Genomic DNA, 24,735 nt, shown 5'->3' on the forward strand with positions numbered 1-24,735 from the left:
GGCACCGGGGCCGGGGACAGCGAGCGGTAGGAAAAGAGAGGTGGGGAAAGAGATCCCCGTCCCCCGGACTCAGCCTCAGTCCTTGGGGGATGCTCAATAACGGCGTGTGGAGCTCTGGAAGCCCAGGGGTGCTCCACAGGGATAGGGGTTCCGAGTCCGGAGGGACGTGCTCGGCCCGGAGGAGGAGCATTCGGCGGGAATGCTCCTCTCCAAGGCTGGGGGCTACACCTGACTTTTGGGATGCCCGGCCGCACATTTGGGGTCCTCGGGCGAGGGCAAATCGCGAGCGATGGGAGGGAGGGGTTGGAGGGTCCCTGCCCTGAGGGGGCTGAGGGGACCCTGCCCCGCCCACATAGGCCACGCCCACGTCGGGTGGTGCTGAGCCGGTGAGCCACGCCCACTCGTCGACCACGCCCACTCACCACACAAACAGCGTGCCCGCCCATTTTATAACCGCGCCCACTACGCCCGTGCCCCGCCTTTGACCACGCCCCTTTCTCGGAACCACGCCCCCGCCCGCAGCCACTCTCATTGTCGTGGCCACGCCCCCTCGGTGCGTCACGGTCCCGCCTCCTCTGGCACCGCCCCTCCCCGGCGCGCAGGAAGTTCCTCCCCCAACTGCGCGTCACTTCCGCTCGCTCGGTGCGCACCCCCATCATGGCGGCGCCCTGCGGCTCCTCGCAGCTCCCACCGGCCGAGCCACCGCTCCGCGTCCCCAAGATGGAGGTGCTGTCGCCGGGCTCACCGGGCGCGCTCAGCGACGGCAACCCCAGCCTGTCCGACCCCTCCACGCCCAGCGGCGCCTCCCCGCTGGGCGCGGGGCCGGCGGCCGGCGGGGCCGCGCTGGGCGCCCGCGGCGGGGCCTCGCCCTCCGTCTCCTTCTCGCCCGGCGGCGCCGCCGCCGCCGCCGCGGCCGCCGCGTGCCGCGGGATGTCCTGGACTCCGGCGGAGACCAACGCGCTGATCGCCGTGTGGGGCAACGAGCGGCTGGTGGAGGCGCGGTACCAGCAGCTGGAGGGAGCGGGCACCGTGTTCGGCAGCAAAGCGCCCGGGCCCGCCATGTACGAGCGCGTCTCCCGCGCCCTGGCCGAGCTGGGCTACGAGCGCACCCCGTCCCAGTGCCGGGAGCGCATCAAGGTACCCCGGGGGGCGGCGGCGCGGCCCGGGACGGGAGGGGAGGGTGGGCCGGGGGTGCCTGTGCCCGCCCCAGGCTGGGTGAGCTCCGGGATCGCTTCCCTGCAGAGCCGCGATCCTGAGTCTTCTCTGCGCTCCTGAGCGTTCCCTGCGCTCCTGAGCCTTCTCTGTGCTCCTGAGAGTTCCCTGCTCTCCTGAGCGTTCCCTGCGCTCCTGAGCGTTCTCCGCGCTCCTGAGCGTTCCCTGCTCTCCTGAGCCTTCTCTGTGCTCCTCAGCGTTCCCTGCGCTCCTGAGCGTTCCCTGCGCTCCTGAGCCTTCTCTGCGCTCCTGAGCGTTCTCCGCGCTCCTGAGCGTTCTCCGCGCTCCTGAGCGTTCTCCGCGCTCCTGAGCGTTCTCTGCACTCCTGAGCGTTCCCTGTGCTCCTGAGCCTTCTCTGCGCTCCTGAGCCTTCTCTGCTCCTGGGGCACCGCGTCCCGGCGGTTCAGTCCCTCGGGATCTGTCCTGAGCTTCCTCTGGCGCTGGTTCTGGCTGTCAGTCTGTCCTTTGGCCCTGGCGCTGGGGGCACCGTGTCCCCCGGGCTTGGCCTCTCGGGGTCTCCGTGCTGCAGTTTCTGGAGGTTCCCTGGCCCTTGCCCTGGATGTTGGGTGTCCCATTCCCTGGCTCTCCTTGTTCCATTGGTGTCTCCTGGTTGCCACCTCCTCTGGGTCCCTCTCTTGTCCCTGTAGCCTCCAGCAGCACCTTTGGGACGTGGGCACTGCTCCCCAGGGGTTCAACTCCTCTCCTGTGGGTGGCTGTGGCAGCATCCCATGGTGCTGAGTGGGGAGGGACACAGCATCCCAGTTGTTTGTGTCCCACAGCCCCAGCAGGATCTCTCCCCTGGGTGTCCTCCTTTGGCCCCAAGTGCTGTGGGTGCTGTGCTTGGCTCTGTCCCCTCCTGTGTCCCCCAGCATCCCCTGGCCATGAGGGGCTGGCCCTGGCTGCTCCCTGTGCCCCCCTTGGGAAAACAGAGCTCCCAGTTCCCCCAGTAACCAGGGGTGGCTCTGCTTGCTCTTGCACTCCTGGCTCTGCCCTTTGCTGTGGAGTTGTTTTGTAGTCTGCTGGCTCAACAGGGACGTTCTGTGGCTTCACAGATCTCTTGAGTGATTGATAAACAGCCCCATGAGCTGTGTTCTCCAGAGGGGCCTTTCCAGTTCCATCATTCCCTGGAGAAAAGGGCTGGGTTTGGTTCCTGCTTTGGGAGCAGCTCCTTTGCGCATCCTGCTTTTACAGAGAGGAGACACTGGATGATGTGGAGATGGCTGTGGGGTTTGAGTTGGTAAATGTGGATGATGTCTGGGAGGATGATTTACACACTCTGATCTCCCTCTGGCTCTGATTTCTCCTTTCCTCACCCATTGGGCTCCTGCAGCCAATTCAGATGGAGTGAGAAATAAATGTGTTGTTATTGCTGGGGCTCAGTGGACTGGTTGTTTCTCCCTTCCTCCTCCCATCCTTTAAAACACCTGCTGGGGCTGTTCAGGTGTGTACACCTGGGCTGCCTTTACTTTGCAAAATACCTGGAATTAGGGATGCTGCAGCATCAGGGATGTCTGAGAGTGAGAGATTTCCACTTTGACCCCTGTTGATTAGAGCAGCCTGTCCTGGAAATAGATACTCAAAGCAAACCCACTTTCTACAGAAGTTTTGGGTTCTGGATGTATTTCAGGGATGTATTTCCCTCATGTCTGTGTGTTTGCTGCTCAGGGACCTTTTTCCCTTGAACACACCCAAATGTTTTTGGAGAGAAACGTTGCTGCCCTGCAAAGCCTCTTGGAGTCCCTCTGACAGAACCAGAGCACACAGCCTTGAGCTGTACCAAGGGAAATACAGGGTTGGATAGCAGGAAAAAGTATTTTACAGCAAGAGTGATAAAGTTCTGGAATGTTCTGCCCAGGGAGGTGGTGGAGTCCCCATCCCTGGGTGTGTTTAACAAAGCCTGGATGTGGCACTGGGTGCCAGGGTTGAGTTGAGGTGTTGGGGCTGGGTTGGTCTCGATGATCCTGAAGGTCTCTTCCAACCTGCTCATTCTGTGAGGTTTTCCTGGTGGCTCTCAAGGTGCTTTTGCTTGAATCAGCTCTTATGTGAGCTTTGCCAGAGGCAGTTGCATGATGGAAAAGTTCCTTGAGGTGCTCTGGCTTTGTGCAGTGGTTTTGGGCTGTGATTGGAGTCAGTGCTGTTGAGGTCCCCAGCCCCAGTTTTGGGGTGTGCTGGCAGCTTGTGAGGTGTCACCTCCCTGTCAGAGCAGCCCAGAAGTGGCTCTCTGGGTTTGGATGGAGCTGATTTTGGGACTCCCAGCAATTTGAGCTCCTTCCAGCTGAGGATTCTCCCACTTTCCCTTCAGAGGTGAGGCTTGAACACATCTTTACCCCTGAAATGCTCAAGCTTGGAAGAAACCACCCATCAAACAGCAGAAAAAGAGCTCAAGGCTGATATTTATCACCAACAACAGCTCCTGACAGACCTGTTAGGTGTTTCTAGATTGCAGAAAATCAGGCTGGGCTCTCCTTCAGCACTCTGTGTTCCATCCATGAGTGCCCCTGTGCACAGCCTGTCCTCTCCTCAGGCCATGTGCAGGGCAGGAGCAGCAGCTGCAGGAATGCTGCTGTCCATCCACCCAAACTTTGCATATCCTGGACCCCACAGTGAGGCCCTTCCTCAGCACAGTCCTCTGCAGCAGAAATGTGGCTTTTCCTTTGTGCTCTCAGGGGGTTTGGGGCTGGAATTGCTGGGAAATGAGCCCTTGTTGAGAGCTGTGAGCTCTCCTGGGTGTCAGGAATTTCCCTTGTTCCAGGGATGATTGAGATTGTTGTTGTGGGAGCTGTTGCCAACCCTAAAGTCCCAGTTTTTGTAGGATTCCAGGCAGGATTGGCATTTCCATGGTCCGCCACAAACAGAAGTCACTCCTGGATGTGGAGGGGTCGTGCATGGATTCCTCTGGGATGGAGCAGGAGGATTATCATTGCTGCAGGAACAAGAGGAGGGCACAGGCACCTTGGAATCCTCCTCACTCAAAACAGGACTGGGGAGGTGATGAAGGAGCTGCATTGTCCCATTTCTTACCCTAAATGTTCTGTGTTTCCATTATTTTATAGGATAATTAATGCCCATCAAGGGACAGAAGCTTGTGGATAATAAATGGTGCTGCAAACTTTCCAGGTTCAGGTGGTGTTTAAATGAATTTAGATAAGGATGCCATACTGCTTTCCTTGGGAACACCTGCATTCCCTGGACACACCAAATCTTGACTCTCAACAGCCAGCTGAGCTGGAAAGGAACAAATCAGCTTGTGAGCAGAGGGTTTTGCAGTTGTATGGCATGGATGCATTCTCTCTTAATTCAAACAGGGTGTGCAGAAAGGTCCCAGTGCAGATTTTTGCCTGTCTTTCACCATCTGCATCTGCTTTTCTGCACATCAGAGGCTGCTGTCAGGTTGGAGCTGCTCTGGGAGGGTCTGTTTCAAATTTAGGGACCATTTTGACATTTCAGATTTAGAGATTCACATATAAATGTTCCAGCAGCTTTTCCTTTGGAAAGAGACCTTGAGTCTGACTTGGTGGCTCTGAGATTTGTGGCTTGGGTGGCTCTGCAGTTGGGAACTGCAGGAAGAATGGAACATCTTGATTTCTGCTGTCTTGTGTGCCATAGCATCCTCACCCCTTCAAACCATGTTCTGTCCTTAATCCTTGCTTGTTCAGTGCCACTCTCTGTTCTTTCCATCCAGCCCTTTCCTGTTCCCTGTGTTCCTGAGCAAGGATTTAGCCTGGTTTTCTATCCTGAAACTCATCACCTTCCCACAGCAGCACATGCAGAGCTGTTTGTTTCCAGGTTTGACTTTAGAGCTGGGATTTTAAGGCAGGTGATGGAATATTTGGCCAAACCTTGCTGCGATCCTGTGCCCTGCGCTGGGTGACGCTTCAGCTAAGGAGCAGGAGGTTTGCTGGGAGTTTCAGCATGGGAAAATGAGTTGTGTGAAGGCCACACACAGCTTGGAGATCATGGGGTACATGGAATATATTCCATCAGTGTGTGGAACTCCATTAATTCATCCTTTTCCATTGGGATGCTCTGGGAAGGCACAGGAGAGCTCAGGTGCTGCACTCAGAGCTGTGGGAGTCAAGGGGTGTTTTCAGGCAGTAAAGGCTTGGTTTGTTTTAAAAGAATGTTCTTGAAATAATGGGCTCCAGTTGTTCCTCAATACCAGATTTTAGGCTTTTTTTTAGCCCATGAGAGATTTTCTGCTTCTCTTGCTTGCATCTGTATGGAAGGTGGATCAAAGGCTCATCCTGCTGATGGCACATGGCTCACTTGGGCTGAGAGAGCATTGCAGGGTGGAAATCCTCTGGCTGGAGAGCCTTTCCCCAGCAGAGACAAATCCCTTCTCAGAAGCTGCTGGTAAAACTCATTTCAGGGCATTTTTTAAATGTCATTTCTTCAGCTACTGCAGAAATGTGAGTTCTGCTTTTATTTTGCCTTTCCCAGAGTCAATGCCAACCCATTGATTCCAAGAGCAGCAGTTCCAACATCTTAACTCCTGACTGCAGGAATTCCCAAGCATCACTGCCAATCCAGTTCTGCTGGTTTTGAGGTTTTTTGTGTGTGTAACAACTTCCTCTTCTTCCCAAATGGGTGACTGGAGGTTTTGGTTGCGTTGTGGTTGTCCACAAAAGCAATTTGTTCTTCAAAAGGAAGAGAAATACCTTGAAGATGCTGGTTGAGTGCTTCAGAAAGAACAAATCATAGATGGGAGTGCCACAAACCCACATGAAATGGGAAGGGATGGGAAATCACACCTGACTATCGGCTGTTGGTGTTTCTTGCTTTAAGCAACACAAACACGATGATGGTGGGGCTTGTTTGTAAGGGGGCTGTGGTTTTAGCTGCTCTGTGATGCAAACAATCTGTAAACCTTGCATGGAGTTGTTTTTAAGGCAGGAAAAGCTGCTCCAGCACAGCTGTCTCAGAAGGAATGCTTGCTGTGAGCTGCTGGACATGAGAGGATTTCAGCCAGAATTCCCTCCTTGGCTGCAGTGAGAGGATTCAGAAATGTCAAATGATGGATCCTGGGTGCATTTCATGGCAAGCATCCACTTTCAAAGCAGCTTTGCCTTTGATTTGAGCTGACAAGAACAGAGAGGGAATTTCTACAAGCGCCTGGGGTGGCAGAGCCAGTGGGAATGGTTTCCCAGTGACAGGGCAGGGATAGATGGGATATTAGGGAACAATTCTTCCTGTGAGGCTGCTGAGGCCCTGGCATGGGCTGTCCTGAGCAGCTGTGGCTGCCCCTGGATCCCTGGAAGCGTCCAAGGTCAGGCTGGAGAGGGCTTGGACACCCTGGGATGGTGGAAGGTGTCCCTGCCATGGCAGGAGGGTTGGACCAGGATGAGCTTTAAGGTCACTTCCACCCCAACCAATTCCATGATTCTGGGTTTCTATTTCTTTTCAATGTGGTGTCTTTATCTTGAGTTGATCTCACTCCCAGCTCCCCATCCCCTTATCTCCCTGGGCTGTGATGTGTGTTGGTGTTCAGGTTACCTCCCCTTCTTCCCTTGGCTTCAATAGATTCAGATGTGCTGGGTTTTCCAGGCTGCCATTCCTTGAATCCCTCTCAGCAGCCCAGCTTCTCCTTGGAGGATCTCATGTGCTCTGGTAGGTGGGAGCAACTTTTTGTTGACATTTACAGCAGGAAAAAATAAACCTTCAGTGCCAAAGAGCAGATTGAATTGTTTCAGTCCTTTGTGGGGCTGTGGCAGAGGAGCATGTCTGGGATGTGAGTGTCCTGTGGAATGAGCACTCTTGGATTTGCTCTCAGCTGGGATATCTGCAGAGCTGTTGTGCTGGTAAGAATCTGGCTTGAATTGCACGTGCAGGACTGGTGTCTTTACGATCCAGTGCCTTCTGCAGCTGTGTTGTGTGTCTGGAATACTCTGGGCTGATCATTCTGGTGTACCTGGGCCATGCACTGCTCGTTCCATGGGTGCAGAATGATTCCCAGAGGGAGCTGGGAGGTTGTCTTGTTGAGACAGAAGCAGCTGATGGTCAGGAACTCATTGCAGGAGGACAGATTGGCAAAAGTTGAGCATTAAATCTCATTTAGGGTGATTTGTGAACATTAAATCCTAGACTGGGCATACACAATTCTCTCCTGTAGTGCTCTCTGACCATGGAAGACTTGGGAAGATGTTAAAAATCCTCACTGTGCTTCAAGTGCTGTCACAGGGGCAGATTCCTGCTCACCTCCTCTTGCTGAATGTGTAAATTTGGAGGGCCAAGCAGACAAAGCTTTCTGGGTGCTGTGGTCTCACCTGTTACCAAACCTTTCATCACTGTGAAAATTGGGGTTTGAGTCACTTTTGGTATTTCAGTTCCAGCTTTTCCCATGGATTTAGGGATTGGTCTCCTTGTTAACATTTTCACAGCACAGTTGAAGTGGTGTGGGCATTCCTCTAGAGACCTCAGGTCACACACAGCTGGGACACTGTTGGATGTGAAGTGTTTTAGGGTTCTGAACAACACAAGCCATGTCCCTTGTGGTGCTGCCCATGTTGGTGCTTTCTGCCCTTCAGTGAAGCTCATTTTGGACAGGAGGGTTTTCCCTCCCACCCATGGAATGATTTGTGCTGCTCTTCCTCTGCTGGATGGGCTTGTGGTCTCTCCATTCACTTGAGGACCAGCAGGGATTTGAGTCTGTGGTCTCTCAAATCTTGCACAGACGTGGTTTCTTGAGTACATCTCGGACCTCTTTTCATCCAGGCTGCTGCAGTTTGGATTTTCCTTAAAGGTCTGGTTTTGTGAGTGGTGTAATGGTGTTTGTCCTGATCACAATTAGATGCATGCAACTTCCAGTTTGATTTTTGGAATGAGTTTGTTTCCAAAGGCAAGGTAACCTGCTCAGGTGTGGCTTTCATTGCTCCAAAGTCAGTAATGTTGGAACAGGTCATGCCAGGAGCAGGTTGGAGCTCACTCAGGCACCTCATCCATTTAGGGTGGATATCAGGAAAAGGTTCTTTCCCCAGAGGGTGGCTGGGCACCTACACAGGCTTCCCATGGAATGGTCATGGCACTGACCCTGCAAGAGCTCCAGGAGCATTTGGGCAACACCCTGAGACACAGGGTGGGATTGTTGGGGTGTCTGGGCAGGGCAGGAGTTGGACTGGGTGATCCTTGTGGGTCCCTCCAGCTCAGGATATTCTGTGATTCAGTGATCTCTGCAAGCTGAGCTCTGTCAGGAGCACCACCCACTGCATCCAAACTCTCCAAAGTCCTTGGCTTGGTGGGTCTGGTTGTGCTTCTCTGCCTTCTCAAGCTCTAACAAGTTCATTCCTATTCTTTTCATCCAGTTCTGGTTTAAGAAAACCAGGAGCATTGAGAGGCAGAGGTGCCCAGCTGGCAGCCTTCCTGCAGGCAGTGCTGGAGTCTCCTCTCCAGGGTCTGGCTCAAACAGCAACAAATCCCTGCTGAGGCTCTGAGGATCCTCCTGAGCATTCTGACAGCAGCAAGCAGTGGAGCATCTTCCCAGGCTGTGGATTTGGGCTCACAGCACTGTGGGCTCTGCTGTCACAGCCCCACAGGTCACTGCTGTCCTCACCCTGATGGGACACAGCCTGTAAAACCCCAGCTTCATTCCCTCTTGGCAAAGTCCTGTCTCGTGGGGGCTGACCTCTGCCATTGGCTGTGCAGCTTCTGTAAATAATTCCTGTCCAGGCAGGAGGGGTTTATTTTATATTATATTTAATTGTGATTTAGAAATTGGTGTGAATAATTCCTGTCCAGGCAGGAGAGGTTTCTTTTATATTATATTTAATTGTGATTTAGAAATTGGTGTAAATAATTCCTGTCCAGGCAGGAGGGGTTTATTTTGTATTATATTTAATTGTGATTTAGCAACTGGCAGTGATGGCTGTGAGTTTTTGTTCAGTTTCAGGTCTCCCTAACAAAAACCTGAGTCTGCCCTGCCTTGACTGATATTCGCCTCCCTGTGTCTGCCGGGGTGACTTGGCTTCTTCATAGTGCAAAGAGAGCTTTGTTCTTACCTCAATTAAGACAATCAGCTTGTCTATATTTACCCCAACCCTTCTCCCCTCTTGTGAGGGCATTCCCATCACTTTTCCTCTGAGCCAAATCCTTCAGGAAGCCCTTGAGTGTTTGGGTAAATCAGGACACAGCCAAGACCTTGCTGTTTGATACAGAGGGTGATTCACTGTGACAGCCACCGTGTCCCAGTGCTGTGCTTGGGGACAGTGCAGATGTGCAGCCAGCTGTGGGGACTGGGCTGTGGCAGCTCCTGGGACTGACCCTGAGCTCTTGGGGCCTGTTTGAGTGCTGGGTTCTCACATTCTGCAGAGGGATATTCCTGTTTGGAATGCTGGAGATGCATTGGTGTCATCAGCTGCCTTCCTGCAGTGCTGTGTGGCTCTCCCAAGAGTTTGAGGTGCTGCTCTTCTCATTTTATTTTTGACAAACCACAGAAATGGGCCTTGTTGAGGCAATACCCCGTGTAAGTCTTGTGTTCTCCTGCCTTGCACGTAGCTTTTAACCTAAAAGTTCATGAGCTGAAGCTATTGCACAGATTAGTTACCTTCTGCTCCCAGGAACTTAAAAATGGAGGCCTTGAGACCTTTCACTGTCCCCTACAAGCACTCCAGGCTTCAAAAGCTGTTTCTTTTGTCCCAGTGTAGTTTCACCTTGTGTTTCCTGTGAGTATCCTGGCGTGATGAGGGAGGGAGCTGTTTGGCACTGCTGTTCTTTATTTGGGATATAAAGCTGAGAACTCCTCTGCATTAAGTAAAAGAGCCTCTCTGGAGCTGAGTGTGGTGCTAGGTGGTGCTCTGGACCCCTTTAGGTTGCTGTAAATTAATCAACTTAAAATGTGGACACAGCCACAGGCCACCAAACTGCTCTGCAGAGCCCATAGCTTCCCCCTGAGTAAGAGCCTGTCTCAGATCAGGGATCTGGCATTCCATGTTGGACAACCTCAGGTTATATACAAAAAGCTTGCTGTGGTCTGGTCCTCCCTCATCTTATTTTTGTGCTGGGAGGAGGACCATGTCTGCAGCCTTCCTAAAGGTTTTTCTCATCCTCATCCTGCAGTTCCTGCAGAGCTCCAGGTTCTTCGGTGGCTTCACTTGTAGAGATGAGGACTCGTGAGTTAGAAATGGTGAGAAAACCCACAATGAGCTTTGTGACTGTCTCCTCCTTTGGTTTTCCTGATGATAAATTAAGTGGGGATAATGTGTGTTCGTGTTGCAGGCAGTGTTGCAGAACAATAAGCAAAAGCCTCGGTCTCTTCCAGTCTGAGCAGTCACTGGGCAGTGATCAGGTCTGTTCTCAGTTCCTTGTCCTACATTTCCTGCTTTCTGTATCTGCATCAATCTGTGTGTGTGCACTTCAGGAGCCACGGAGCAGGAGTTGAGCTGGACCCCGGGAGGAGTAGAGGAGGTGCGTAAGAAAATAAGAAAAACCAGATCTTAGATCTTGGAGGGCAGAATGAAATGGTGAGAGAAAGGTTGAGGGTTATAAAATGCCCAGGTTTCCTGAGGTCTGAGCAATTATTTAGGTCTTAGCAGGCTCTCTGAAGAAGAGAAGCCTGTGGACTTACATGAAGCAAGGCTGACTCGTGGTATTTGGAGGGAAGTTGTAGGAACTACCTGTTGGAGACACTGGGGAGCACTTTCTTCTTTTTTCCAAGAAGAAAGAGCTAGCAGGAATCTTGATTCTCCAGCACACCAGACCAAGGAGCCACCAGCTGCTTAGCTACTTTGCTGCTTTGGAAATCCCTATATTTGAGATTATTTCCCTCAAATTTGAGCTTATCTGCTTGCAGAAGCAGAGGTAACACAGCCAGGTGAGCATCTGGGCAGTACCCCCAAAAGTATCAATAATGAGCAGTCACACTGTTGCTCATTTATTTTCATCCCCCTTCCTGTGTTGCTCCCTTTAGTTTTTCTACTTGTCTGCATTGACTTGCTGCTAAATTATTTTGATAGTAAAATAAGCCAGATTGCAGCCTGACTGAAATAATTAATTACTACTAGGCTACAACCTAGTGTGGGATCCTCCATAACCCCATTGGTGGGGAGAGATGTTTGAAGCACATGCTGAAAATAGGGTGTGAAAATAGAGTGGCTGAGGGTGTGGGGCATCCCCAGAGGGCTTGGCCAAGCCTAGGGATGCTTTGGAAATATTTTCTTTCACTTGAAGGCTGCTAATAAATTCAGCTGGAGGCTCTAAATCCATGTTTAACTCCTATGGATAAGCTGGCACAGGTACAAGAGCTGGGGCCTGGGAAATAAATTTTAAAAAATCTAACTTGGGTGGATTTTAGAGTTATAGGAGTGAAATGACTTTGCCCTTATTGGTCAGTGAGATTTGAGCTGAACAGAGAGAAATTGGAGTGAGAAAGGTGAATTCTAACAACCAAATGTATCTGTACCCCAGCCTGAAGGATCCCTCCTTGCACCAGCAGATACCAACAGGTTTCCAGGCTGGGTTTTGGTGCTAGATTGCACAGCAGGTTGTTTTCCACCCTGCTCACAGCCAGAAAGTTCAAATGTGCTGGTGTCCATCCAAAGAGGATCTGCCTGTTTATGCTGAGGTAGTTATGGCAAAAGTGGGAAGGGTTCCACCTTAAACCGTGGAATAACTCATGCCTGTTGTTGCCTGTGTGTTTATATGGGTTATTTTTTATTTTGTCTTGTTTTCGTGTGTTTTTGTTTGAAACAGCAGGGTAATACTGACTTGCTGCTTAGCGGTTTTGCTTCTGCCCCCAGGGCTCTGAATCTCAGGAGGAAACTGGTTAGAAATGTATCCCTTTGCTGCTGATGCTGTTAAACCAGTGTGTGAGGAGCATTAGGTAGGTTCCAGCTTTCTGGAGTTTTAAAAGTTCCTTTCTTTGGGGGGAAAAAAAAATCAAATATTTTTTGTAATGATGTGTCCATTACAGTCCTCCCTCCTGCAGAAAGCAAGGGAGCAGGACTAGTCCTTCCCAAATTAATGCCTCTCTTGATTTCTGGAGACAGCTTTGCCATTCAAGTTAGAACCTCAGCAATCTGATAAATTGAATTTAAAAAAATAAATTAATGTTTTCTAGCAGTTTACCAATCTGAAAAACACCCAAGACCCAGAAAACCTGGGGCATATAATTGTCTTTCAAAATCAGGGCAGTGGTAGAATTAAAACCACACTGAGGGTTGTGTAGAAAGCTTTAGTTCTTTTACCCCCAAGTTGTTGTCTTTTGCTCCAGATTAGGGGGAAAACATGGATGGAACCATAGGCTTATCCAGCAGCAGAGAAGTGGCTTAGCCCTTGATGTGGGGTGTCAAAGGGATCACCAGAACTGGGTGAGGCTTTGGCATCTGTGGGAGGTTCTGCCCCAGCTCTTACCAAGCCACCTCAGTGCTGTTACTTACTTGATGCTTGATATCAAATCTGAGAACTGGGAGCATTATTGATTTGACCTCTTTTAAATTTCAGCAGCTTCACAAGAGACAGAGTGAGTTAGTAAGGAATGCAAAAATATGTAAGTAATAAATATTTTCCTAGCTGAATAGCTTAGGCATATCCATTTTGTACCTTGTGTCTTCTTACCAGAGTAAGGAAGGTTGGACTGTCTTTGCTTTTGGGGGAAATCTTTCTGTTTTCCTTTCTCTCTCCTCCCTGCTTTCCCCTCTCCAAGCTGTGGGCACAACACCAGCTCTGCTTTCTCCTCCTTGTAGTAGGTGTGCATTTTCCTGGCTGATTGGTGTCTCTGGCTGGGGGGCTCTTGGTATTTTTATTTTATTTTTTTCCCTGCATCCATAGGAGATCTGGGGATTTTTTTTTTTTTTTAAGCAAGAAAGAGAATAAATTACTCAAATTAAATCAGAGGAATTTGTAGCTGCTACACAACTTGTCCTGTGTCGTGGATGTTAACGCTAAGCGGGAATGTTGGATATGACGCTTCCTGGTGGGTGTAGATTAATTTGGGAGCGTTGCTCATCAACGTGGGGCAAATATGACCAACAGAAATAACCCCCAAAGCCCCAAACTCTGCCTGTGTGAGTGTGTGTGAGTGCCTGTATGCTGGTCCAGCCCCACAGCCCTGACTGAGCTGCCTCTCTCTCTCAGACCCTCCGCAGGTGCTACAGCCGCGTCAAGGAGCACGGCGTGGGCAAGAGGAAAAGCAGTTACACCTTTGAGCAGCTGGAGCAGGTGTTTGGGCAGGGAGGATGGGACTCCCAGCCCTGCCAGCCTGTCCTCATCAACAGCAGTGGTCTGTACCAGGAGCTGGAGTCAGATGGCAGCACCATGGAGGAATACTCTCAGGAGGACTGGGGAAACCACAGCCAGGATCTTCACTGCTACCAGACCGGCGAGCAGGAGCTGGGTAAGAAATCCCATCTTGGCACATCTCCCTCCCTGGGGTTCACCTGTGCTCCTGGGGGTCTGGCACACACATCTCTGGGCCAGCTCTCACCTCTCAGAATGTGCTCAGGGGTCCGTGTTGAGACCGTGTTCTCAGGGATCTGAGGATGAGGGAAGAGATGAGGATCTGACTCCATGTTTCAGAAGGCTGATTTATTATTTTGTGATATGTATTATATTAAAACTATACCAAAAGAATAGAAGAAAGGATTTCATCAGAAGGCTGGCTAAGAATAGAAAAAAAAAATTATAACAAAGGCTTGTGACTGACCAAGACAGTCCAGACAGCTGGGCTGTGATTTGCCATTAATTAGAAACAACAAACATGGACCAATCCCAGATGCACCTGTTGCATTCCACAGCAGCAGACAATCATTGCTTACATTTTGTTTCTGAGGCCTCTCAGCTTCTCAGGAGAAAAAATCCTAAGGAAAGGATTTTTCATAAAAGATGTCTGTGACACACGGTGCTAAACACATCCTTGGGAAGAAAAGGGACAGAAATTCCTCACTTAATCAAAAGCAAACCATGGATCAGGACTGGAGGAAAGAAGGGCTGTTTGCCCAGAAACAGCAGAGGTGACACTTTCCCTGTCTGTCCTTTCACTTCCAGTTTTATTTTCCCTCTTGAGATTCAGGAGATATTTTCCCTTTCAGTGGTACCTGGGTGTTACCATTCAAACACCATTTACTTAAATTGTGAACAGGGCTTCAGCCTGCTGCTGGTAACACCAACAACTGTAAAAAATGTTTCTCTTTCTTTTTATTTACCTTGATGTACTGATATTAAACATGTCAATATATCTATATCCAGAGGTGTGGGCTTTTTTAAAATGAAAAAATAGCAAGCAAGCTCACACTTGATGTTTGAGACCTAAACCAAACTCTTCCACGTGCTTTTCTTCCTGAATTATTGCTATCTCTGCCTAAAAGTCAATTTTTAAATTAATTTGGAGGCTTAATTGTTGCTCATGGCTTTTTGAACTTTGTTAAACAGATCAGGGTACCACATCCCTGATAGAAAGCACGCTCCAACCTGAGCAGTTCTGGGAAGAAGTGGCTTTCTTGAGGCACATTTGTCTCAGGTTACTCCTCTTATGGGTGTGTGTTCCTCCCTTGCCTGAGCAGGGTTTTTTCACAGCAGGAGCTTTAAGTTGATCAGATCCACTGGAGATGCAGGTGAAGAAGGTGAATTGTGTAAAGGCTGTTTTTCCCCATTTATGGGATGAAAGAGGGAGAGGAGATGCAGTTGGGTGTCTGTACACATCTGTGTTTGGGGGACTGGTGAGTCAGGATGCTTTGGAAGAGCCTGAGATCGCAGTTTAATGTTAAAATTTGCAAGTTGGCTGTTAACCACATTCCAGTTCCTCAGACTCCTTCCCTGGGGGATTTAAAAGTCAGAAATATGTGGGAGAGAAACAGTGGGGAGAAGAAGAACGTTACAAAACGTATGGAAATGATGGCTAATTCTGTCTGGTGTGGCTTGTTGTGGTGAGTCAAGCTGGGATCTCCTGGTTTGTCACCAGTTTGGGGACATTTGCGTGAGCTGGGGCTGATGATGCCCTTCATGCTCAGGAGCTGTGAGCAAAGCACTTGGCACACAAGCTCTGAATTGAACACAGATGCAGTTCTGCTGCTGCTTCCTCTTGAAGTGTGCCATTAGAAGCAGAATTGCTTTTTCTTGGTTTTTTCCCTTGAAACAATGTAGTTTGCAATTCTGTCAATGTGTGATTTAATGGATGGGACTGGAGCCTTGTCCATGAAAAGATCTGAATCTCTCTCAAAACCTAAATGACCATATCTTTTCCAAGTTGAAGAAAAACTCAATCAATTACAGAGGGTGTAGGAGCTGGAGCTGTCTCATGCAGAACTCCAGCAGACTGCCTGGCTTAGGAGGCAACTCAGAGTTATTTTTTATTTAATTTCAAGCTCTTAAAAAAAAAAAAAAAGCCCTAAGAACATTATTTAAAATCTAATTATGTGTTGGAATTTTACCTTTCAGATGAAATGCCTACCACGAAAAGAACATTAAAGATAAAACAGGAATCTTCAGAAGACACGCAGTAAGTAATTTATGAATGTTTTACCCTGGAATGTATTTCCCTGGGGATAATGTGCAGGAGGAGAGGATATTTGAAACTTCTGTTTATAATTATAAATACATTGTGCAAGACTATTCATACAGTTGAATCTGCTTTATGCATTATTCCCATTACCTCGGAACAGCTGAAAAGCCTCACAACTCTGTTTCTCCTTGGCTTTGCCATTCAGAAAATAAAACAAGACTTACTACATGGATGTGAGGACTGAAACCATGGATAGAATCCACAAGAGCAGCTCCTTTCCTTGCTGGGAAAGTGTGCCAAAGCTTGGGAGTCTCTGACTTTGATTTTTATAACTTTCCAGACCTTCCTGGTAACCTTTTGGCTGGGTTTAATCTAGCAAACACTGGAGCCTTTTGAATGCTTCGACTCTGCCTTGCCTCTCCAACAATAACACAGAGCATTTCCAAAAATGAAAGGAATTGTGCTGTATTTACTGTGTCCAGGGCAGCTTTCTGCCAGCCTTTAGGGCTGGTTGTGGGTCTGTCTGCAGTGGGAGTGAGCCCAGGCTCACAGATCCTTTGGGGTTCCTCACAGGAGCTCCCACACCAGTGGGTTTTAGTGTTTCTGGGATTTTCCATGGTAGAAAATCAGCTGCTGTAGGGTAGGAGGTCACCAGCGCTGGGAACAGCAACAGAATATCCCTGGTGAGTCATATAGAGCAGAGGCTTTGTGCTGTAACTCAATGAAAACAAAATTCTCTAAAATATTTAACATAAATATAAATAAGTAAAAAGAGAAATACATTTAAAATAACTTAAGAAAATAAAAATAATTTTAAAAGAAAAATAATTCACAAGAAGCTTCCATGGCAGTGGTGTAGCTTTGGTTTGGCACTTCAGGTGCATATTCACATAGCCAAAGGTGACTTTTTTCTTCACTTGGAGCAAATTCATTTTAACAACTTAGGGACAACCTGGAGAAAAACAGCTTTTTTCAGTATAAACTTTTTAGTGCCACTTGGAACAGTTTCTTTGTGCTATTCTGGAATAATTTTACCTTTAAGGAGCTCCATAGCAAATAATCCTGAATTTTCTGAGGTGAAGGCTTGGACCACATGAATCTTCTCTTCCAAGTTTTAATGTGTGCATGAACAGCTGAATTAGATTTTGGTAAATGAGACCTTTAAAAGTTTTATCTTCATTTTTCTCCACAAATTCCCTCTAAAATGCAGTGGAGTCTCTGAACTCTGGGGCATTTTGTGAAGCCGGTGATAAACTTATCCTACGTGCAGAGTGGAAGCACAGAGCTTTTTCCAATTTGCTAAAAGCTGCTTTTCCCCTTGTCTGTGAGGAGAAGGAACTTGTAAACTCTGACTCAGTGGGTTAAAAGCAGTCAGAAGATGCACAGCTGATACAAAGATAAGCTGGATATTTATTTATAATCATAAAAAATAAAATTTCATCTAAAAGCCACAGCAGATAAATAGTTGTCAAACTCTTTCAGCTCTTTGTACAGCATTTTAAAATGCAGATAGCCTACTTCAAAGTTGTTTTCTTGGTCAAGGGCAGATTTTCAGCAGAAATTGTTTCCAGGAACCATTCAAATCCTGGAGAAACTTGTGGTGTGCTTTTGGACAGAGAGAAACAGAATTCTAGAGTGGTTTGAGTTGGAAGGGACCTTAAAGCTCATCTCATTCCAACCCTCTGCCATGGCAGGGACACCTCCCACTGTCCCAGGCTGCTCCTAGCCCTGCCCAGCCCAGCCTTGGGCACTGCCAGGGATCCAGGGGCAGCCACAGCTGCTCTGGGCACCCTGTGCCAGGGCCTGCCCACCCTCACAGGGAACAATTCCCAATATCCCATCCATCCCTGCCCTCAGGCAGTGGGAGCCATTCCCTGTGTCCTGTCCCTCCATCCCTTGTCCCCAGTCCCTCTCCAGCTCTCCTGGAGCCCCTTCAGGCCCTGCCAGGGGCTCTGAGCTCTCCCTGGAGCTTCTCCAGATAAACACCCCCATCTCTCCCAGGCTGGCTCCAGAGCAGAGGGGCTCCAGCCCTTGCAGCATCTCCGTGGCCTCCTCTGGGCTCCTCCAGCAGCTCCAGCTCCTCCCTGTGCTGGGAGCCCCGAGCTGGGGGCAGCTCTGCAGGTGGGGTCTCACCTGGGGGGCAGAGGGGCAGAATCCCCCCCTGCCCTGCTGCCCAGGCTGGGGATCAGCCCAGCACAGGGGGGTTCTGGGCCAGGGCCTGTCCAGCTCTCCCCCACCTGCACCCCAGGGGCTTCTCCCAGAGCTGCTCTCCATCCCTCCATCCCCAGCCTGGATGATCCTGGGGGTTGCCCTGGCCCAGGTGCAGCACCTGCCCTTGGCCTTGTTGACCCTCATGAGATTCCCCAAGGCCCTGACTGAGCTTGTCCCGATCCCTCTGGATCCCAGGCTGTCCCTCAGCCATGGAGCAGGAGCTCAGGGAAGGCGAGCACGTTGCTGCAGGTGCCAGTGCAGGTCTGTGTGAGAGCCAAGAGCTGTTTAAACCCCAGCACTGGTGTCTCCTCCTCTCCTCAGATCCCCAAGGACCCGACGCAGCGATGGCTCCGGGAACTCCCTGCCCTGGGCAGTGCCGGGTTCATGTTGGTGCAGTTTGGTTGTGCTCATAACAGGAACTTTTTGCCATCACTCAAGTGCTGTGGGAATGGATGTGAGCAAAGGAGAAAGGGCTAGGGAATGTCTGGACCAGGTTCCTCAAGTACCAATTAATAAATATAACCAATGGTTATTTTTATGGGTGAAGGAGGGCTGGATGAAGATAAGGTGCAACACAGCCCCAAAATACTGAAAGGGTTGGGGAAAAGTGAGTTATAAATCTGGGAGGAAAACAGGCCAATTGCAGCTTTAGGGATTTAGTGGGCATTCTATGGATAGCTGTTAGTTACAGCACGTGTACCACCTGCCTGGCTGTCAGAGGGCACATATCCCTTCTCCTCTGAACTTCCCAGCAATGTGGGACAGCCCAGCTGCCCCCACTCAGGCACTGTGCCTCCGAGTGACACAGAGAGAGCCACGGGCTCCTCTAGGGGGACAGGGAAAGGTGCTGCAAAGGCCAGAGCCCCTGTGCTCTGGAGCCAGGCTGGGAGAGCCGGGAGTGTTTATCTGGAAAAGGCTCCAGGGAGAGCTCAGAGCCCTTGCAGGGCCTGAAGGGGCTCCAGGAGAGCTGGAGAGGGACTGGGGACAAGGGATGGAGGGACAGGACACAGGGAATGGCTCCCACTGCCAGAGGGTTAGATGGGATATTGGGAAAGAATTGGGAAAAATGGCCTCACACCTGTGAGGGTGGGCAGGCCCTGGCACAGGTGCCCAGAGCAGCTGTGGCTGCCCCTGGATCCCTGGCAGTGCCCAAGGCCAGGCTGGGCAGGGCTTGGATCAACCTGGACTGGTGGAATCTCTCCCTGTCCATGGCAGGGATGGGAACAATATGAATTTTTTAGGTCCCTTGCAGGCCAAAGTGTTCTGAGTCTGTGACACACAGGGACTTCCCACCTGTCACTTTATTTTTGACAGTATGGGAGCAAAGGGCAGTAGGTAATCTGTGTCCATGGCCCATCCTCCAGCAGGATGCTCCTTTCCCATGTCAGCTCTGCTGTTGCCTGCCCTTGGCTGTTGTCTCCAAACAAACTGCTTTGAAAAGTGAAATAGCACTTAGAGACTTTGAGAAGTGGTTTGATTCACTGCTGGCTTTGGGAAGATGAACTAGAGAAAGCTCGTGGATCTTCTCTGCAAGCAGCTGCTCTGGGCCCTTTGAAGTCTGCCTCAGAACAAATTTGCGCCTACTCTTGTCTCAAGTCTTTCCTCATTTGAATTGCAAAAGCTTCCAAGGAGGAAGAAAGGCAGGTCCCAGACTCCAACAGGGAGGTGATGGTTTGATGATGAGGGAAAATCCAGCTCTAGGGCACCTTCTGCAGCTGAAAAGTGAGATTGTCCTGAGACACACAACAGCTTAAACCCTCTGCTCTGCTCCCATTGTCCTCCTAAAAAATTAATCATATTAACAATACAAATAAACCAAGTGCATAAGTACATGTTTAATAAATAATTTTGAATTGTTGAATGAAAATTACATTAGTAAGTAATTAAATAATAGTAATTTTTACTGCTGATGGTACCTTTGCTTGGCAAAGTTGTCAAGATCCTGGGAATGCAAAGCTCAGCCAAGTTGGGTCCTGGCAAAAGCGAGAAGATGCTAAACCTGAGAAGCAAAACTACTTAAAATTCATTTTCCCCTGTTCTCCTCTGCTGGAAGCAGTGAGTTCCTTGTGGAAAGCCCTTCTCAGTCTGCTGCTGAAGCTCAGCTCCCATGCAGTGATTCCCATCCCTGCAGGGGCAGTTGCAGTGACTAATGCAGCCGAGCTGGGTCTGGGTTGTGCCGAGCTAAACCGAGCAGAGTATTTATAGTGCACTTAATAAAGGTGGGGGCTTTGCTTTCATTCCTCACTCTGCTCCTCAGCTGTTGAATGAAAACCTGCCCACGCCGTGCTCTCCTGTCTTTGCCTTGGGAAGGGAATAGCTGGAGCTCAGCTGCTGTCAGGAGGGGATTGTGTGTGCCGGTGCTGAGACACTGAGCTGTGCTCCAGCACTGCCCTGTCCCCTTGGCTGTCCTACCCCCTTGTGCCCAGAAGGTAAACTTGCACTTCCAGAAGCCTCAAAAAGATATTTTCCGAGCGTGACAAAGCTTCAGGGAAGCTTTAAATGACTTTTGCCAAAGTGTTTGAGTAAATGGAAATGAATTTGGGGTGAACACGTATTCTTCTTGTCTGAGATTTCTCTCCTTTGCTGCCAGGTAGTGGAACTGACTCCTCAGAATAACTTGTAGTAAGAAACAGAACTTCAGTGCTGATGGAATCAATGTTTTTAAGAAGCCCTGGGCTCTGCTTGTCCAGCCTGTCCCTCCTCAGTGCTCCAGAAACCCAGTTACACTCCAGTTGTGGTGGAAATGTACTTCCCAAAATGCCTTTGAAGGTTTTTTCAGGGAACTTCTGACATGGTTGGTGCTACAGGGCAGGTGAGGTTGATGAAGTGGTGATGGATGTGGCGCTGGTGTCACTGTGAGGAGGGAGCTGTCCCAACCTGGATGCTCAGAAACGCTCAGGGGGGCTTGGACAGCACAGGTGAGGTTTGCAGGTGGTGTGCACCGAGCATCAGATGTCAAACCAGAGCTCTGTGTCCTAAACCCAGAGGCCTCCATCACCTGCAGGACACCCAGCAGGTGGAGAACCTTGCCAGAATCACGTGCCTTGTAGTTAGACCTGTAAAAGGTTTTTTGGGATGAAAGGCCTAAAAGTGGGGCCTCTCCAGCACCACAGGAAGGTTCTGCAGCTCCCAGTCCAGTTTTCTTTGAACCCTTACATTCATTATGATGGAAAAAGACCTCATCCCCACAGATTATATTTTTATTTTTTATTGGGCAGGAATGCACCTGCCAGGGTCAGCCTTGCTTGTGGGGTGTTGTGTCTGCTCTTAGAGGCTTCATGTCCCTCACCAGCCTGGTGCTCCACTGGGAAGCTGTTGGGAAAGGCTGGTTTTAGGGTGTTCAGGTGATCTTGAGGAACCTGCAGGAGCGGGGATATTTGTGTGTGCCCTGCCCAAGACCTGTGTCACCTGGTACAGTATGTCCTCCTGGTGGGATGTGGAAGGAAAAAAATCCTTCTGGGAGTGCAGAGATCTCCACAGTTCAGCTTTCCAGATGTGGCACAACGGATAAAGGAAGGAGAGCTGCATGGAAAGATCTTTTACGTCCCATTTGTTGGACCAAGAGAGGTTTCTCTGTTAGCAAACGAGTTGCATTATCTTCTACAGCTTTCATTATAGGACAATAACTTCCCAAATTAGGAGTTCTTCCTACCAGCTAATTACACCCTAATGGTCTCATTTATCCTGGAGGAAGCTGTTCCAGCTCGCTGCAGGTGCACACAGATGCTCTCTCCTGATGTAAACCCCTCTCTGAAACCTTGCTGCTGGGAGTGAAAACACATTTTTGGGAGCGTGGGGATTTCTTAATTGGCTGTCTGGAGGGATTGCCACTGTCCATCCCACAGCATCTGGGATGTGTCTGGGAGCCTCTTCTGCTTCAGGGGCTTGGTCCCTTGAGCTGTGCTTCCACCCCAGCACAGGGACAGAGCCCTTGGGAGTGGCTTCATGCTCCTGTTAGTGTTCAAAAACACATAATCACGGGCGGTTGTATGTGGTGCTTTTTATTAAGAGCTCTGGGTGCCAGGGGTATATTCAACCCAAATCTGACCCCGACCATACATCCGAAATGATCATGTTTTATACTCTATTGTTACATAACTTTCATGTTAACTATTAAACTTATATTGTTCTGTTGTATACATAAATTTAGCCCCTCTCTGAATTTCCAGCATAGTTTCTCATTATTCTTCTTATGGTTATATAATAATTACATTTCATTACTAAACAATCATCACATTTAACAATTATATGACTTATCATACTGCTTACACAGGTGCAGTTGATCTGGGAAAGCACAAAGCCTAACATTTTAGATTCTATCTTTAACTTTTTCCAGGGCTCCACTATCACTCCCATTGGGGTTTTTACAATTACAGTCCCATTTACTGGCATTAATTTGGGGATAACAACGAGGCAGAAGTGTTTTGAGTGTCAGTGGTGAGTTTGGGATGCAGCTCATGAACCATGTGCCGATAGAAGCCCAGGATTGTCAGGAATGACCCAGTAGTAAAGTGTGTGTTTATTCAGCCGTGCCAGATACATGCTTCCTTGGAGATGCTTTGATATCAGGAGGAGTTGGGGTTGGGTTTGTTTTTGTTTGGTCAAGACTAATTTAAAATTCCTTCATCGGGACATTGTTTACAACCTATAAACTGCCCCAGAAATGTAGTAGTAAGAAAAGTCAAGCAAGAAAGCTGATGGGGATTAACATTTTCCTTCTCTCCATTTCTTCATTTGCAGGAAGCGTGACGTCATGCAGAACATTATGCAAATCTTGGAGTCGGTCCAGTTGAAGTGGGAGCTGTTTCAGAGCTGGACGGACTTCTCCAGGCTCCACCTTTCCAACAAACTGGCCATTTTTGGCATTGGCTACAACACCCGCTGGAAGGAGGATATCCGTTACCACTACGCCGAGATCAGCTCCCAGGTGCCCCTGGGCAAGCGGCTCCGGGAATATTTCAACTCGGAGAAACCCGAGGGTCGGGTGATCATGACCCGAGTACAGAAAATGAACTGGAAAAATGTTTATTACAAATTCCTGGAGATCACCATCAGCGAAGCCCGATGCTTGGAGCTGCACATGGAGATCGACTGGATTCCCATCGCTCACTCCAAGCCCACTGGAGGGAACGTGGTGCAGTATTTATTACCAGGAGGGATCCCAAAAAGCCCCGGCCTGTACGCCATTGGATACGAGGAGTGCCACGAGAAGCTCCCCTCCCCTCTGGCCGAGCACCGGGCGCCCGACTCCGGCAATGAGACTCCAGGGGAGCTGGAGGTGCCCTCCCCACAGGCCTCCCTCCGGGTGGATATGGAATCCGCCCGGATTATCTACTGTTACCTCGGCATCGCCGAGGTCCGGACTCTCCAGCAGTGCCTGTTTTTACACTTCCAGGCAAACACCAAAACCTTCAGCAAAGATTGGGTCGGGATCAACGCCTTTTTATCTCAGAACTGCGTCGTAGAGCCCGGCGTCTCACCCAAATCCATCTACATCAAATTTGTGGAAGTGGAGAGGGATTTTCTGTCTGCTGGCTCTTTGGTAGAGTGCCTGGAAAAAGCCATCGGGTACCCCTTAAAATTTAACAACTGAGTCTCGTCCTTCATAAGGATCAGGGCTTAGCGCCCCGTTTTCCATCTCACTGGGATCCCGCCGGGGCACGGGGACTTTTGGGCCTGGCGGCGCCGCGGGGCCGCGGGCGCTCCCCTCTGCGGGGCCGCGAGCAGCGCCCGGCCCGGGGGCGGCCTCGGTACATTCCACACCACGGGACAGTGCACACGGCGTTTTCACACCGCCCCCGAGGGCTCGGGCTTTCCTCTATCCCACGGTGTCTCATTTGGATGCATCCGTCTCTAAGTGTTCCTCTGGATCTGACTCAATAAGCAATAGCTAACGGCGAGGGAAAACCCAACTCCCGGCCCGGGACTGTTTTTCAAAGCCACCCTTAGATACCTTGTATATAATTTAGGACTTCACTTTTTTCACCATCGAGTGTTCTCTCTCCAAACAGTGTTGCCTGCAAAGACTTTGGGTTCCGTGACGTATTCCACATCCTCAGTAGCGTTGCCATATCTGCTTTTATTTTATTTTATTTTATTTTTATAACATTAAAATAATTCCTGGCTTTTTTATTTTTTCCTCACTATTTTTTCCCTATTTTTCTCTTTACTGTCTTTTTTTAATCTTTTTTTTCTCTTATTTCTCTCCTTTTTCTCTTCTTTTTCTTTTTCTCTCTATTCCTCTTTTTTTATCTTTTTGTCTTGTCTTTTTTGTTTGTTTTTTAAATTTCTGTATCATTTTCCGTTGTTTTTTTTTTCTTTTGCTTCTTTTATTTTTATTATTTCTATTTTCACTTTTTACCCTTTTTTTGTCTTCTTCTCCTTTCAGTTTCCTTTTTTCCTTTTCTTTTTTTGTTCCTTTCAATCGAGTTCCAAAACTCTCTGTGAGAACAACTTGGCAGCTGGGAAAAAACAATGATTATTTTTATTTGTTTTGTTGTCGACCCATTGCTTATGGATACAATCAAAGCTGTGAGAAGGGGAAGGTGGGGAGGGGGAGGGAGAGGGAGGGGGGTGGGGGAGGACGCATTTATGCCTTTTCAGCGTGTTCCTGCTCCAGCCCCGCGCCGCCGCCGGGGCCGGTGGGTTTTATTTCCTGGAGCTCATCCATCGGTGACGTTGTGACATACGATGAATGTGTCGGTCCTAATAAAATCAAACAAACACGTACAGAGCTTTCCACACATCCTTCTCCTCCTCTGGGGCAGCTTGGGGAGGTGCCGAGCTCTTCTCTGTGGATTTTCCCATCAGGGCTTTGCTCCTGGGGTCATTGTTGGAGGAGTTGAGGAGTTGCATTTTTTTTTATGAGGGGTGAGCACCGCCAGAGC

General features: G+C 49.4%; 1 protein-coding gene across 4 annotated transcripts; it reads left to right on the forward strand.

The window, feature by feature from the left end:
- The first annotated feature begins 657 nt into the window (after window positions 1–657).
- On the forward strand, window positions 658–23,559 carry MSANTD2 (Myb/SANT DNA binding domain containing 2). Of its 4 annotated transcripts, XM_054292890.1 has the most exons (6): window positions 10,419–10,489; window positions 11,940–12,022; window positions 12,643–12,688; window positions 13,276–13,534; window positions 15,574–15,634; window positions 22,589–23,559. In XM_054292890.1, the coding sequence occupies exons 3-6, from the start codon at window positions 12,677–12,679 to the stop codon at window positions 23,439–23,441; spliced, it is 1,185 nt and encodes a 394-aa protein (XP_054148865.1). In that variant the 5' UTR covers window positions 10,419–10,489; window positions 11,940–12,022; window positions 12,643–12,676; the 3' UTR covers window positions 23,442–23,559. The 4 variants fall into 4 exon arrangements, with proteins under 4 accessions (XP_054148863.1, XP_054148867.1, XP_054148865.1 ...); XM_054292891.1 differs by lacking the exon at window positions 10,419–10,489 and having other exon boundaries at window positions 11,892–12,022; XM_054292888.1 differs by lacking the exons at window positions 10,419–10,489; window positions 11,940–12,022; window positions 12,643–12,688 and adding an exon at window positions 658–1,137.
- Window positions 23,560–24,735: the final 1,176 nt, after the last annotated feature.

Source organism: Melozone crissalis, unplaced genomic scaffold, assembly GCF_028551555.1.
Source record: "Melozone crissalis strain CALT ecotype California unplaced genomic scaffold, PUWL_Pcris_2 ptg000120l_1, whole genome shotgun sequence".
NCBI classification, from domain to species: Eukaryota; Metazoa; Chordata; class Aves; order Passeriformes; family Passerellidae; genus Melozone; species Melozone crissalis.

Bases quoted from the DNA above. Each gene is read 5' to 3' on its own strand.
- MSANTD2 (XM_054292888.1), top strand. From the start codon at position 658: ATGGCGGCGCCCTGCGGCTCCTCGCAGCTCCCACCGGCCGAGCCACCG. The intron at 1,138-13,275 runs GTACCCCGGGGG...TCTCTCTCTCAG, and splicing joins AGTGCCGGGAGCGCATCAAG to ACCCTCCGCAGGTGCTACAG. The intron at 13,535-15,573 runs GTAAGAAATCCC...TTTACCTTTCAG, and splicing joins GACCGGCGAGCAGGAGCTGG to ATGAAATGCCTACCACGAAA.